Below are 15518 nucleotides of genomic sequence, written 5' to 3'. Positions count from 1 at the left end.
AGCAGCATCCCTGGCCTCTACCCACTAGCTTCCATTAGCAACACCCCGACCCCACAAGTTGGGACAACCAAAAATGTCTCCAGACACTGCCAAATGTCTCTTGGGAGCAAAACTGTCCCCAGCTGAGGACCCCTGCTTTGATGCTCACGATAACTCTCCCAGGTAAGCAGGCGACATTTCTTATTCCCCTTTCACAGCTGAGGAGATTGAGGCTCAGAGGGATTTTCACACGGCCAGTGAGGCTGGGCTCTCAGAGTTGGGACCCAACCCTGCTCTTTGGACTCGGCACCCAGTGCTCTTCCCGTGACACTGCGCTTCTGTCACTGCGGCGCCTGGAGAGAGAACACCCCTGAGACCTAAACACCCGAGTGTCTTTGTTTTCTAGGAATCGTGCCCGCGCTTTTCCCAGAAGAGGAAAAGGAGTCGATCCTCAGTCAGATTGGACAAGAAGCTTTGAAGCAAGGGACGGGCCCCGCCAAGGAGTCCATGTGGCAGTACTTCGTGAACAAGAGTGCAAATAACCTGCACATCGTCCTGGGCATGTCGCCGGTGGGGGACACCCTGAGGACCTGGTGCAGAAATTTCCCAGGTGCCCTGGAGCTGAGCCCGCAAATCCTTTCCCCCTTCAGCAGGGTGTGCGCCCTGGGGAGGGGTGCACGTCTTGAGGTTCCACCAGCAAAGTGAAACACGACACGGTCATTCGGTTGAAATTCGGGTGCTGCAGGGTAGGACGAGCCCCCCTCGGCCCCTCACACTTGCCAACAGGCTCTCGTGTTGCCTGCGGGAGGGTGATGTCCTTCTGACCCGAGGAAGTGCTCCCGGGCCCAGGTGCAGGGCCTGTATTGAGTGCAGCGTTGCGCTCGGCTCTCCTCCATTTGGGGAAATTCTGCCAGCCTCACGGAAGGTGCGGGACCTGCCACTAGAACAGAGGTTCTCCACTGGTGATTTCACCCCCAGGGGACGATGGAGACATTTTTGGTTGTCACAAACTGGATGGAGGGAGTACACTACTGGCATCTACAGCCCCACAACAGAGGATTATCGGCCCAAATCTCGGTAGTGCTGGGGTTGAGAAACCCCCTTTTGATGAATTATTCTTGGACACGTCCTGCTCACTCACCAGTTTGTGGGGTACTGAAGATGATTTCAATGTTCGTGAGTGTCTCGGGGTTGCAGAGTGATCATCTTTTCATCTCTCTTGCTTTTCCAGGTCTAGTAAATAACACTGGTATTGACTGGTTCATGCCCTGGCCTCCCCAAGCCCTGCATGCAGTCGCTAAGTCATTTTTAGGTAAGTGACAGCCAGTACAGGGACCACATTAATGGTATACCAAAGCAATTTGTTATCACTTTTCTGACTTTGAATTTTGGTCCAGTAGATTCCTTCACTGTTAACCCCCATGGCCACGCATGGTTTGTTAGTTTACTAGTGTGTTTTTGGTTTATATTGTATTTTAGTCCAAAGGGATTTCAGGGGACTTACAAGGACAATTTAGGATAAAAATTGATTAGGTATCATCTAAAGCAGGGGTCAGCAAACCATGGCCTGCAGGCCAAATTCGGCCCACTGCTTGTTTTGGTAAATAAAGTTTTATTAGAAGAGAGACGCACTCGTTAATGAACATACGGTCTAAGGCTACCTTTACGCTATAACCGCAAAGTTGAGTGATTGCAGCAGAGACTGTAGGGCCCACACAGCCTAAATATTTACTATTTCATGGGGTATTAGCCATCTCCCTGTGTTAGCACTAAGGTTTGCTTTCAATATTCAGTGGTTCAGTGTCATAAATAATGCCATGTGGAATTTGCTTAGAATTTTTTCCCAATTCCATCCCTGGAATTGGGATGACTGTACCCAAAAGTATGGATATTTGTGAGGCAAAGTTTTTCATGCATGCTGTAAAATTGGCCCATGGACTGTGGTTTGCTCACCCCTGGTGTAATTCAAGATTCAAATCTGTAATTCAAATCTGCAGAATCTAGGTGAATGGATACTTTTGTCAGTCTTTCTTTCCTTCACTTTAATTTGAGACATTGTCTGCTTTGAGGTAAAAGTATCTTGCAATCTGTGAGATAATCCGAGCGATGTGATTTTGGCACTGGGAGTGATCATCGATTCTTTCAACAGACACCCACCTTGTGTCCAACATGTGCTGGGAGTGGGGGATACGGCGGGGACACTGGGTGACCTTCTTTCCTGAAATCTCAAGCCCCTCCCAACACAGTGTCTTGGTCGTTGGGAAACAGACCTACCAGGAGGGAGAAAGCATTGGCTTTCTGTGTTCTCAGAGAAACTGCCAGAGCATGGATGAGTACTGTGATTCAGAGAAGCCACCGACAAGTGATAACTGCTCTTTTCCATTCTTTTTTTATTAAAGCATTTTAATATTATTTTTTATTGTGGTAAAATATATATAATATAAAATTTGCCATTTTAACCATTTTTAAGTGTACAGTTAATGGCATTAATTACATTCACAATGTTGTGTAACCACCACCACCACCTTCCATCTCCAGAACTTTTTTCATCTTGTAAAAAACAAACAAACAAAAAAACTGAAACTCTGTACCCATTAAACACTAACTCCCCATCCCATATCCCCACCCTCATCCCCTGGTAGCCTCTACTCTCCTTGCTGTCTCTATGAATTTGCCTGTTCTAGAGATTTCATATAAGTTCAATCATACAACATTTGTCCTTTTGTGTCTGGCTTCTTTTACTTAGCATGTTTTCGAGGTTTATCCATGTTGTGACACATGTCAGAATTTCCTTCCTCTTTAAGGCTGAATAATATTCCACCGTATGGATGGACCACATATTCTGATTATCCATCCATCTGTTGATGGACACTGGGGTCGTTTCCACTTTTGGACATTGTGAATAGTGCTGCTGTGAACTCTGGCCCACAAGAATCTGCTTGAGTCCACTTTTCACCTCTTTTGGGTGCGGGCCTAGGAGTGGAATTGTTGGGCCATCATCGGAATTCTATATTTAACTTTTTGAGGAACTGTTCTGTTCCTTTCTTTAAGACGTATCTTTTTCATTCCTTCCTCTTAAGGGAACAATCCACTGATCCCTGCAGAAAATGCGGAGGATCTGGTAGAACACGTAGTTTTGGTCCACGAATCCGTGGGTGAATTCAGCAGACAATTTCTACAGAAACTGAGGCGCAGCAACTACGTGACTCCCAAGAATTACCTTGATTTCATTACCACGTATTCAAAGTTACTGGACGAGAAAACTCAGTATAATGTAGGTAAGACTTGGGAATGGGATGGTTGACAGAATTTGTTGTTACTTACGAGTAAGGATCCAAGCGCTGGTTTTGTCTTTAAGCAGATGTTTCTAAGCAAGATCAGGCATCCTCAGGATTGAACAGAGCAAAGCATGTCTGGATTTCGCATTTCAGAGTAATTCTTCTGTGTGGGCAGGGCCCTGGCATGCTCTTATTTTATTTTTTCAGTGTTGGGTCACGCCCTTTTAGCTCTGAATTTTCATTGCTTTAAAGATATTGTTTATTGGCAACAACGTGCTCTATTAGAAAATGCTTTATGAAAATGCCCTGGCTCTGGCTGTTGGCCAAGCGAAGTGCTGTTTTCAGAAATATATTCATTTTGGCTGATGCCGCCCCAATACAGCAGTGAAGGGACTGAAAGATGCTTGACATCTTATGAAAACGATGTTTTATTCGGTGAGCCCGAGTGGGACGAGTCGCAGAGAGGCCACTGGAAAGCTTGCCCCGGTGTGTTGGGCACAGTGCCCACAGATGGATACCTGTGCTCCCTCTTCTCAGCTCAGTGCAGGCGTCTGGAGGGGGGCCTGGACAAGCTGAAGGAGGCCACCGTTCAGCTCGACGAGCTGAACAGGAAGCTGGCCGAGCAGAAGATCGTGCTGGCGGAGAAGTCTGCTGCCTGCGAGGCTCTGCTGGAGGAGATCGCCACCAACACGGCCATAGGCGAGTGCGGGACCAGTCCTGGGGGTGGGGACTCCCAACAGGACAGGACTCCCCAGGGCACATCCCTGGGAAGCCACCTGTAGACCCTGAGAGTGGCATTTTGCCCCTCTGATTCCTACTTTTTTCTGAGTTAGTGTCCAGCCGCCTTTCATCAGCACAGAGACCCTGCCCTATGCAGCACCCAGAGCTGGTAGCCTGTGGATTCGACGGGCTGTGGAAGAGTCTTCTCTTTACCGCCCATGAGCTGGTCAGCTGAGTCGTTGGGGTCTAAATGATCTCAGCCTTAGCATCATTTCTTTGGGACTTGCTTGGTTCTCCGTGAAGCTGTTCCAGGTTCTTTCTCAGGCTCCTTCACCTGGTTTCCCTGGCCTAGCACGGTCCTCGTCCTGAAGGCCTCCTGCTCTCGAGGAATTGACCTCCTCACGAGTCCCTCCCCCAGGACATCTCCTCAGCTGTAGCTTCGCCCCTGACCTCTAACCCTGCTCTCTGTCTTTGGGCTGCTGTTTCTCTCAGCTCTCAGAATCCTGCGTTCGATCTCCGTCCCCCCAGCTCATTCTGAGATTATTGCAGAAGCCACTCAGCCCTCTTGCCTCTGCTTATTCTGTTTCTAGTCCATATACGTGTTGCTTCTACGTATGATCTTGGTTCAGTTCCAGTCGCACTGTGTCAGGCCCTGTGCACAGGACCCATTTTTCATTACTCTGGTAACAGCACCCCAAGCAGGCTTTGGCAACCTGCGTCTCCCCCACTCCCAGTCCACGCCACTGGGATGGGCTTATCCCAGCCTTGGCTGGATCACCTAGACGTTCTCCTGGAGTCCGCATTCTGAATCAGCCAACATAAGGACTGGAGATAATTAGAGTTCCCCTGTTCCTGCCAGCACTGTGCCAGCCCAGATCTCTGGAGCTGCCCCAATTTGTGTGTTTCAACATCTTCAATTTCCATGAGCTGCCCTGTCTCCTTCTAATACTCTCTCTCTTTGCTTAGCTTGGTCAGTGTCGGTTTCTGCTGCTTTTGACCAAAGCAACTTAACTGACAGAGATGCCTTCCTGGTGATCTGTGGCAGCTCCCTTCTGCCTATTTTAATGCTGAATGCTCAGCCTGGCCCTGCAGGTCCCTGCCAGTCCTCCTGTGTCGTCTCGCCTACCTCATTTCTCGCGACGCCGCGTCCCCTGCCCACAGCATCATTTCTTCACGCCCACGTGACTCCTGCAGTGACTCGTCCTTTTGCGTCCTCTGCTCCGCTCTTCCTGCTCATGTTTCTTCTTCCAGAACTCTGACCGAGTGCCTCTCTCCTGCATCGCTCCAGTTTGTTTTGATCCTTCTTGTAAAAACTCTGCGTTCCCCGAGTTTCCACTGTGTGGATTTATATTGTTCTGAGACGCTGGCTGAGTTTGCATGCTCTGGATGTAAAACTAGACTGAAGATGTCTGGAAGGAAGCTGTTATTTCCTGTTTTCCTCTGTCTGAGAACAGATAATTCCTGTTAGGCACTGCGATGGGGCAGTGTGGGGGGGCCAGGAAATGAATGAGACTCAGCTTCTTTCTCAAAGAAGCTCACGAGCAAGAGACCCCTCCCTCAGTGCCCAGGCTGAGGGTGACCTGTTTGCCACCCCCGTGATTAGCACCTTTCTCACCTGTTGCTGTTCTTCCTTCCCATTGCCATCACCCTTGTCCAGAGTCCCCTTGCTCCCACTTGGAATTTTGCAGGTAATATCCAGATGATATTTGCCTCCAGGCTGCCTATCCCAGTCAGGACCATTTTGGTTATAAATGCCAGAAATTGAACTCAAATGGCTTAGGCTAAAAAGGAAATGCATTGAGTCCAGAGGTACTGACTTCAGGCACAGCTGGATCTAGGCACTCCAGTGTGTGAGTGGGAATTATTTCTTTCCCTTCCTTGGCTCTGCTGTCTTCTGTTTGGGCTTGGGTCTCAGGCAGGGGATCTGTCCACTGGTTCCCACAAAGGTCCCAGAATTGGTTACAATTGTGAAGATTTGGGTCACATGCCCATCACTGAACCAATTCCTGTGGTCAAAGGGATGGGATACACTGACAAGCCAGGCAGAAGGGTGGGGCGCAGACAAAGCTCTCTGCCAAGAATGATGGAGAGGAGGGTCTCCAGAGGAACACTGGGGGATGGCCAGAAGACAGGGATGAATGCCAAGTGGGCATAGTCGATAGATGCCCACACACCGTCTGCTCCCCCGTCTGTCCTGTATGATGCCATGCCTAGCTTCCCAGAGCACTACTTGTCTGTCTGTCCCTGTGCTGCCCAGAAGACTTCAGGGAGTGCCCCTCGGTGACATAAATGAGGGCAGCTCTCGGTGTCCCCACGCCTGCCTCCAGCCTGCTCTCCTACCTGGCTGCAAGAGCCCACTGTTTCGCTCCTGAGTACGACCAGCATTCCTGCACCTGGGGCTCTGCGGGCCCACCCGGCTGGTTCCAGCCCGCACTGAACTCACCTGTCATTGTTCTAGCCGTCCATCCTTCCCGGTCCAGCTCCACTTCCACTTCCTTGGTGGTGCTTCCCCAGCAGCCCCTCTTCCCGGCTCCGACAGTCCAGTGGTTTCCGTTTTGCTTTTCGGTTCCGATGGTCTCACACTGTGCCCTGCTTCTCTCTCCCGATGCGTCTGTCCTCCTGCTGTGCCAGCAGGAAACTCTCCCGGGCCAGGACCCTTCCTCGCCTCAGGGCCCATACAGGCTTTGCATGCTGCCAACAGTCAGCACTTGCTTCTTGACGGTGAAGTTGAATCCTGAGAGAAAGCCGCTTCGGGGAGCTATTAGTGCAGTCAGCGTGTGTAGTGATCACGCACCGTGTTCGTTTCCTGGGGCGGCCGTAATAAGGCGCCACGAGCAGGGCGGCTTAAAACAACAGACATTCATTCTCTTACACTTCTGGAAGCTAGAAGTCCAAAATGAAGGTGTCGGCAGGGCTGTGCTCCCTCCGAAGGCTCTGGGGGTCCTGCCTCGCCTCTTCCAGCTCCTGGTGGGCGCCGGCCTTCCTGGACGCTCCTTGGCTTGTAGACGCGTCACTTCAGTCTCTGCCTCCATCGTCACGTGGCCTCCTTCCCTCTGTGTCTCTGTCTTCACACGGCTTTCTTATGAGGACACAGTTGTTGGATTTAGGGCCCACCCCAACCCAGCATGACCTCATCTTAACTAATGACATCGACAAAGACCCTCTTTCCAAATACAGTCACATTCTGAGATTCCGAGTGGACGTGAATTTTAGGAGGAACACTATTCAACCAGCACACGTGCTATGAGCCAAGCCCAGTTCTAAATGTTGGGGTTCAGCCCCCGGGGAGATGCTAACATTCTAGAGGGTGGAACCGGACAATCAATGAGACAGTGAATAGATGAAATTTCAGATTGCGATCAGGGTCCTGCAGCAAAGAAAGAGAGCAGTGAGCTGGAGAGTGACAGAGGCGGCAGGCCACCTTGGGGCGGGGGTGGCTTTTGTGCTGGGCCTGAATGAACATGGGAGAAAGTGCTGAAGGGGCAGGGAGAGCTCGGTGAGCCAGAAAATCAGGGAGGGCGGCCCTGGTGTCCTCAGCTTGCACTGGCCACACAGGGTTGGGGGCTGTTGCTGGGATGGAGTGGTGGGACGTGGGTGGGCCAGTCAAGGAGGGTCACTCGGAGCAGCTGTCCTGGTGTTGGAGACGCGGTGCACACCGTTGGCTCAGTAGCAGCGGTCCATCCTCCCCAAGCCCGGTTGCTTCACTAACCTCGCCCTCCCCCCACAGCGGAGGAAAAGAAGAAGCTGGCGGAAGAAAAAGCCGTGGAGATTGAGGAGCAAAACAAGATCATTGCCGTGGAGAAGGCCGAGGCGGAGACGGCCCTCGCCGAGGTCATGCCCATCCTGGAGGCCGCCAAGCTGGAGCTGCAGAAGCTAGACAAGTCAGACGTGACCGAGATCAGGTAACCGACGGCCAGCTCCCAGTGTGCTTGGCCACGGCGTCGCTCCCGACAGCCAGCACCATCATCTTGGCGGTTAGGCATTTATGGGGCCATGCCGCGTGCCGGCCACTGTGCTCGCACTTTCCATGGCGGGGACTGTCATCACCCTCACTGTAGATGCGGGAGGTGAGGTGGCTTGCCCCAGGCCCCCCAGCCAGTCGCTAGCAGGGCCTGCTGGCCTTGAACCCTGGCCGACTCACAAAAGGAGACTGGGTTCCAGAACGGGCTGTGTGGGAGATGTGTGGCTTTGTAAGTCAGTCCTCTTCATGGAACATGACAAGTGTCTGTTCTAAACAGCGGCCGAGTACTCGACGCAGGGGGCCATTGCCCTGCTGAAAAGAGCGCGGCAAAGCTGCTCCGTGGGCTGAGCGCGATGGGAGATGCTCTCATCGCTTCTAGACAAATGGGCTTGCGACGGGGGGAGAGTGGGTCTTCACTGTGGCCCCCAGACATTTTGCAAATCAGTCTGTAAAATGACTCTGCTCTCTGTGAGGGCTCGCCAGCTCTCAGGACGAGGGGCCTGGTGTAGAGCGGGCGGCGAGCTTCACGGTGTGGTCTCCCTAGGGCACCGTCAATGGATCTCACTGGTCAAGTCAGCACCGTGAGTGGAGCCGGGAAGAAGCGCTGGCCCGTCTGCCAGCCCCTCTCTTTGTGCCGCTGGGCCCCACACACATCTCCCCCGGTTGAGGAACCTCTGCTCTCTCTTTCCATCTCTCCCCATCACGTCCCCATTTTCAGGAGGCGTTCAGACCTTCTGGCCCCACAGTCAGGTCTCATGTGAGAAAGACTCTGTCTCCAGGCTGGTAGCTGACTCTCCATCTGTGTTCCTGGTGGAACGGTGCTGCTTCTCTGTGCTTCTCTCTTCTCCTCAGAGCTGAGCAGCATTCCTCGTCGAGGGCTGGGCCCTGGCTGTTTGCTTCTTAGTGAAACATGTGAATCTGAACAGAACCTTCAGCTGGTTCCAGGGCAGGGGGCCCAAGTAATTCTTGGGAGGCCATCTGGAGATGCCACTGTTGTTAAGAAGAAGTCATTATTTAAGAGTTTTGCAAAGTGTGGTTCCAGTGAAGGCATAAGGAAGGAGGTTTTAAAATTGCACTAGCCTGTGCTGGAAGTTTAGACAGAGGGGCCAGGACGAAATAGAAATGTGAATCGAGCTGAGCTGTAGGAGAGACCATCAACATACACATCTTCGGGGAAATATCCAACCACCGGTTATATGAATTTTGGACACTGCTCCCAGGTCAGCAGCATGAAAACATTGTGAGAGCAGAGTTGGGAAAGATTTTTGAAGGACATTTATTTGGAGAGAAGAGGCTGTGAGTCCCCCCCCAACAACCCAAAGAAGAGGGGGCAGAGAGAGCTTCCATTGACCACGTGGACAGGTTGATAGGTGTCCCCTGTAGTCAGCCAGGCATGCCTGTATCACCCCTCAGACAGGTGTGAGACGGGAGCCCAATTAACCCCTGAGAAAGCAAAGTGGCCTATGGCCTAAAAGGAGTAATTTTTTAAAATGTAACTATTGGAACAGGTAATATGTTCACACATGGCTCTGCCTCTTACTACCTGTGTGACCTTTGGCAAGTCACCTAACCTCTCTGTGCTGCAGTTTCCTCTTTTGTAAAATGTGGAAGATGATAATTGTCCCCACGGCATCAGGGTTGTTATGAGGATCGAATGAGCTGTTATATGAAGAGCTCTCAGACCTGGGCTGAGCACACGGTCAGTGCCATGTAAGCATTAGCTAGGATCATGGTTCCAACATACAAATGACATACCATGAAAGCCCCCCCCGAACTGTCCCCCATCAACTTAGTTCCCCTCCCCCCACACAACAGGTCACCATTGTCATTCATTTCTCATATATCCATCCAGAGAGTTTTTGTGTGTGTTCAAGGCAACCAGATATACAAGTGTCTCTTCAGTTCCCGACTTCGGATTCTAAGGGTTTGCAGAACAAGGGATACCTGTGTATTCTTTTCTCCTTCCTTTTTCGTATAAATGGTAACACACTATACATATTTTTCTGCATCTTGGCTTTTCTGCTTAACAATATGTTTTGGAGATCTATTGTCGATATATGATGAATTTCCCCATATTTTAAAATAGCCATCACATTCCATTGTATATCTCTGCCATCATTTATTTGACTAGCCCTGATTTATGAGTCTTTATCTTGTTTCCAATCTGTTGCCTTTACAAACAGTGTGGTGAAGAATAACCCTGATCATACTTCATTGTGCACCCGGGCAAGTCCTCCTAGAGGATACATTTCCACGAGTGGAATTGTTGGGTCCAAGGGTGTGAGCATTTAGAATGTCTATAGCTGTTGCCTAATGCCCTCCATGAAGTGTGGATCCAATTTACACTCCCAATGCCAATCCTTGTGAGTGCCTGCTTTTTCATAGCCTCACCAACAGAGGGCACTGCTAAACATTTGGATTTTTGCTTGCTTTATAGATGAAAAGGGGTATTTGTGGAGTTTTAATGTGCATTTCCCTTATTATTGAGTGAGGCTGACTTTTTTTAATATGTGAAAAATGTGTGTAAAAGTCACGTGTATTTCCTTTTCTGTGAACTGTTTGTTTATGTGCCTTGCCCATTTATCTGTTGGATTGTTGTTGTTGGTTTTTTTAAAAATTCATTTCCTGGTGCTTTTTATATAAGGGAGATTAGCTTTTTATCTGTGATGTGAGTTGCAAATATTTTTCCTAGTTTGTCACTGGCCGTTTGACTTTGTTGATGAAGTTTGTATGTGTGTTTGTGTTTGATGTGTATAAGATTTTTATTTTTATGTGGCAGAGTTTAGCAATATTTTATTTTGTGGCTTTCGGATATTATGTAAAAGACCTTACAACTTCAAGATTGTAAAATAATTTCCCCGTGGTTCCTTCCTGTTCTTTTTTTTTTTTTTTAAAGATTTTTATTTATTTATTTTTTCCCCCCAAAGCCCCAGTAGATAGTTGTATGCCATAGCTGCACATCCTTCTAGTTGCTGTACGTGGGACTTGGCCTCAGGATGGACGGAGAAGTGGTGCCTCAGTGCGCGCCCGGGATCCGAACCCGGGCCACCAGCATCGGAGCGCGTGCACTTAACCACCAAGCCACGGGGCCAGCCCCCTTCCTGTTCTTTATAGTTTAATTCTTTCCTTTTAAATCTTGGCTCTTTTTGGAATTTTTCCTGGGGTTTGGTGTGAGAGTGGATCCAATTTTATTTTTTCCAGACGACTACAACCTGGCTTTCTTTAGATCATGGATGTTAAGAGTGAGGAACCAGCACTTACGTCTTGACAATTTCTTAACCCTTTAATTCTTTAAATAGTGCTTCCTTTCTATAATGCTCAGTCCCCTTTGTAGAAATCATTAAATGTTAAGGCAGGAAGATTAGGAGTAATGAAGGTTAAAAGAGAGTGCTTCTCCGTAGTATAAAAGGCTGTCTTTGCTACTGGCTTGCAATTTTACTTTTCCTCCTTCCCTTCATTCAGTGGTCACTGGGTGCCCACCCTGTGCTGGCACTGGGGCTCAGCAGCAGAGCCAGGCAGGTGAGGTCTTCACTGCATGGAGCCGACGGTCTGGGGGTCAGCATGGGTGTTCGTATGGGGATCCCACGTGTACAGTAAAATTACCCAGGAGATGGTTAGGAAAGGAAGGTCTTTGCTGCTCTAGATAACGGGGGACCTGACCTAGTCTGGGGGGTGGGTAGTCAGGGAAGGAAGCCACATTTAAACTGACACATGACTAGAGAGTAGGGATTTAACAGTTGTACAATGGAGGCTGGAGGCCCCCCGCCCCCAGCACCCTGAGGCTGGAGGGAGGAGGGAAAAGCAGAGATAGTCAGAGTGTCTGGGGAAGAGTGAGGGGAGGTGGGGAGTGGGGTTTGTAGTGATTATTTTTCCTCCAGAGAGGGCAGCATGTCATCATCTCTCTCTCTCTCTCTCTTTCTCTCTAATCCTGAGTTTCTTTTGTATAGAAGAAAGGAATCAAATGAAACAGAAATGTTTTTATTTCCCAGGCTCACAACCTTGGTATATCTAACACCTCAGTTATCGGCATGCAAAAGCAATGTGTTCTAGATAAATCAGGCTGCCGGGAAGGGTTTATAAGCTGATAGCTGACAACTTTCATAGAATCATAGGATTTTGGAGCTGGAAGGTTGTGGTTTCGCTTCCCCATTTTATAGATGGGAAAACTGAGGAACTCTCCACGGTTCCTAACCTGCCCAAGGGCTCAGGACCCTGCACTGAGGACTGGGCTCTTTCTGTCTTGTATCTGAAAACATCTCACTGACTGTTTCCTCCTCTGATTATTCAGAGAGCAGCGCCCGGGCCTGGCCTTCATCAACCTTGACGGAAACCTTTTAAACAGTTGCCAGTGTTGCCTGCTTTCGTCAGCACTTCACGCCGGTGTGATTGAACCTTCCCCTGGTGACTCGGGACCATTACTTTAATCATAGACTTTGTGCTGGAGTCATTGCCCTGGCTTGTCCCTACATGGTGTGGCTCCCTCTAGCCTCTCTGGTCTGCAGGAGAGTGCGTGGGGGTCCCGGGGCCAGGAGGGGTGGGGGTTTTCCTCGTCCAGAAAGTCTCCACACTGCTGTGCTGGTCAGATTATTCTCTCTCTTTCCCTCCCTCGCCCTCCTCTGGGTCATTCTGGCCTCCTACTGAATGGCTGGACTCCATGCCGCTCCATGCCCTGTGGGGCCTCTGTCATCTCCTGCTCTTCTCTTTTCCTTTTCCTTCCTTTCCTTGGCCTTTTCTTCATCATTTTCCTTCTGCTTCTGTCTCTCTCCATGGCTTTGATGTCTGCACAACTTGTGTGGCTTTTATAGACTTTGCTGGGCAGCGGGCAGCCGAGTGGTCCCACTGGGTACACTATGTGCTGCCCGTTCCTTCTGTTCCTTTTGGGTTTCCAGTTCCCTGGAGTGTTGAGGGCACCAGACATTTGCGTGTTGGAGCAGCAGAGTGAAGGTCTAGTCTCATCAAAGACAATTAAGGGGTGACATAGTCTGGAAGGAACCCAAGATGCAGGGACCCCAGACCCCACAGGCTGTGTGAACACAGACAGGCCACCTGAGCACTCGAGCCCTGTTTCTTCATCTAGTAAACAGAAAATAGGATAATGATGATGATGATGATGACGATAATGACAATAATGACAGCGGCTACCATTTAGAGTCTGAGGAATCACCCCAGGGTGTACTTAAAAAGGCAGAGTCTCAGGCTCCACCTTGACCTACTGATTCAGATGCTCAGGGGAAGCCTGCGTTTGCATTTTAATGAACCCCCCCACCCCGTGCTTCTGATGCCCAGTCAGGTTCCAGGAGCCTGGTCTCGCACCAGACGGATGAGACCCAGCCCCTGCCCTCCGAGAAGCTCCCCCAGGAGCCCACGGCCATGTTGGGATGTGGCTTCCTTTGTTTCCATGCAGCATCACCTCCAAAAAATGACTCCGGGTTGAGCCATTTTTTCCAGAACTCTCTTTTAGGCCATATCCTGGCCACATCCTGGGTCTGATCCACATGCATTTCTGTTTCTCGCCAGGTCCTTTGCTAAGCCCCCGAAACAGGTGCAGACAGTGTGCGAGTGCATCCTCATCATGAAGGGGTACAAAGAACTCAACTGGAAAACCGCCAAAGGCATGATGTCCGACCCGAATTTCCTGAGGTCTCTGATGGAGATCGATTTTGATGCAGTTACCCAGGGCCAAGTTAAAAATATCAGAAGTGAGTGTAGACAAATGTAGGGATAGCCAAGGTGGATCTCAATTTGGCATCTCAGTCTTTGGGGCAGGGATGGAGAGAAAGGAGGGGGCTTGTCGCAGGCAGACCCTCCCCTTGTGGTCAGATGGTATCACCGTGGTTCTGTGGATGGAACAGGCGGAATGATTGTTCCCAGGGGAAGATAGCAGCACTGTCTCATGAAATGGGGAGGGTCGGTGCTGGATGGGCAGTAGCAGCCAATGCCCGCTGAATGTCTGATTCAGCAATCGCTCTGGAAACAAGACCTTCTTGTGGAACCCAGCCCGGCCTTGTCTCTGTGCACCTTGTTCATCAGGCATGGTGGTACCAAGAGCTGGTCTAACCTTGACTTCTCCCCTTGGGCCTCTTGTCAGTATAAAGTCTTCTGTAGGTCCCTGGGGGATGGGCAAGGAGGAGGGGACAGCACCACCCGCCCTGGCCCCCCATCTTCAGCTACAGAACATCTGCAATCCCTTCGAGCCTGATTCCTGACCTGCCCAGGTGCTTAGCCAGTAGGAATGACGTTAGTCTTTGCAAAGGACAATACAAATCATAGTGTCACTGTTGATCTTGACAGTTTGTTCAGAAGTTTATCATCAAATACTCTTTTTCAGCCATTTAAAAACAAAACTAAACAACACACAAAGGATAACAACAACTACAAAAACCCAAGGACCCTCTTTACCTGAATATCGGTTGGATGGGTTTCCACTGATGTGTAGTTACTGCCGGGTGAGGGTGCAGGTGGAGGTGATGGTGACCCACAATGTCCTAGGAATCCCAGTTAGCTGCCTGCTCTGAGCCACCTTGGTGCCCAGTGGGGATCCCCACTGACGCCCTGGGTCCCAGGGGCTGCTGGGTGTCACACGGATGTGCCTGGGTCATAGGATGTCCTGGGTGGCAGTAACCTGTGCCCCTCACTCACATCTTAAACATCCACTTACACAAAACTCATTGGGTTTGGGCCCACCCTGCTGTCCACAGGAGAGCAGCTTGGATCCCGCTCACAGGGTGGCTGAGGAATAAGGAACTAGTCACACTCACTTTGTCCACAGCAATTTATTTTCCATTTTATTTTCCTAAGACCAAGCCCGCCACTCATCAAAATCATTGTGTCTTTGATCTTTAGGCCTCTTGAGGACTCTGAATACCACAACTGAAGAAATGGAAGCTGTGAGCAAAGCAGGCTTGGGAATGCTGAAGTTTGTTGAAGCTGTAATGGGCTACTGTGATGTTTTTAGAGAAATCAAGCCCAAAAGAGAGAAGGTACTGCCCATCTGTAAGGCCTAAACACTGCTGCAAGAGACCATTTTGGGGGCCAGCCTGGTGGTGTAGTGGTTAAGTTTGGTGCCCCCTGCTTCGGCGGCCTGGGTTTACAGGTTCAGATCCTGGGTGCAGACCTACACCGCTCATCAAGCCATGCTGTGGCAGTGACCCACATACAAAATAGAGGAAGATGGGCACAGATGTTAGCTCAGGGCTAATCTTCCTCAAGCAAAAAAGAGGAAGATTGGCAACAGGTGTTAGCTCAGGGCCAATCTTCCTCACCAAAAAAAAAAAAAAAAAGAGAGAGACCAGTTTGGAGTCAGAATTCATGTGTCCATAGCTTTGCTGGAAAAATTCTGGCAGGGTTCTGATTTTAACCTGCATATATGTTTTTTCCCAATAAATGATAACCCTGAATTACAACTCTCATTTAGACATTATGTGAACTGACAACCAAAATCTGAAAGATTTTCAAATTTTGTATGAAAAGAGCAGGATAGAAGATGGTAAAAATCATTCTCTCGGGCTACAGCAGGGTCTCAGCCTTGGCACTATTGGCATTTTGGGCTGGATCCTTCTTCGTGGTGGGGGCTGTCCTGT

General features: G+C 49.8%; 1 protein-coding gene across 1 annotated transcript in view; it reads left to right on the top strand.

The window, feature by feature from the left end:
• The window catches only part of DNAH10 (dynein axonemal heavy chain 10), a 141189-nt gene that overhangs the window by 107551 nt on the left and 18120 nt on the right, over window positions 1-15518 (top strand). Inside the window, exons 53-59 of the mRNA XM_058531258.1 lie at window positions 386-589; window positions 1211-1291; window positions 3060-3257; window positions 3795-3956; window positions 7705-7879; window positions 13456-13637; window positions 14782-14918. Of these exons, the coding sequence (XP_058387241.1) occupies window positions 386-589; window positions 1211-1291; window positions 3060-3257; window positions 3795-3956; window positions 7705-7879; window positions 13456-13637; window positions 14782-14918 (1139 nt within the window). The remainder of the gene's footprint in view (window positions 1-385; window positions 590-1210; window positions 1292-3059; window positions 3258-3794; window positions 3957-7704; window positions 7880-13455; window positions 13638-14781; window positions 14919-15518) is intronic.

This window comes from Diceros bicornis, chromosome 35 (genome assembly GCF_020826845.1).
Source record: "Diceros bicornis minor isolate mBicDic1 chromosome 35, mDicBic1.mat.cur, whole genome shotgun sequence".
Classification (NCBI taxonomy): domain Eukaryota; kingdom Metazoa; phylum Chordata; class Mammalia; order Perissodactyla; family Rhinocerotidae; genus Diceros; species Diceros bicornis.
The sequence above is the reverse complement of the archived record's forward strand: the minus strand, read 5'-3'. Positions and strand labels throughout refer to the sequence as shown.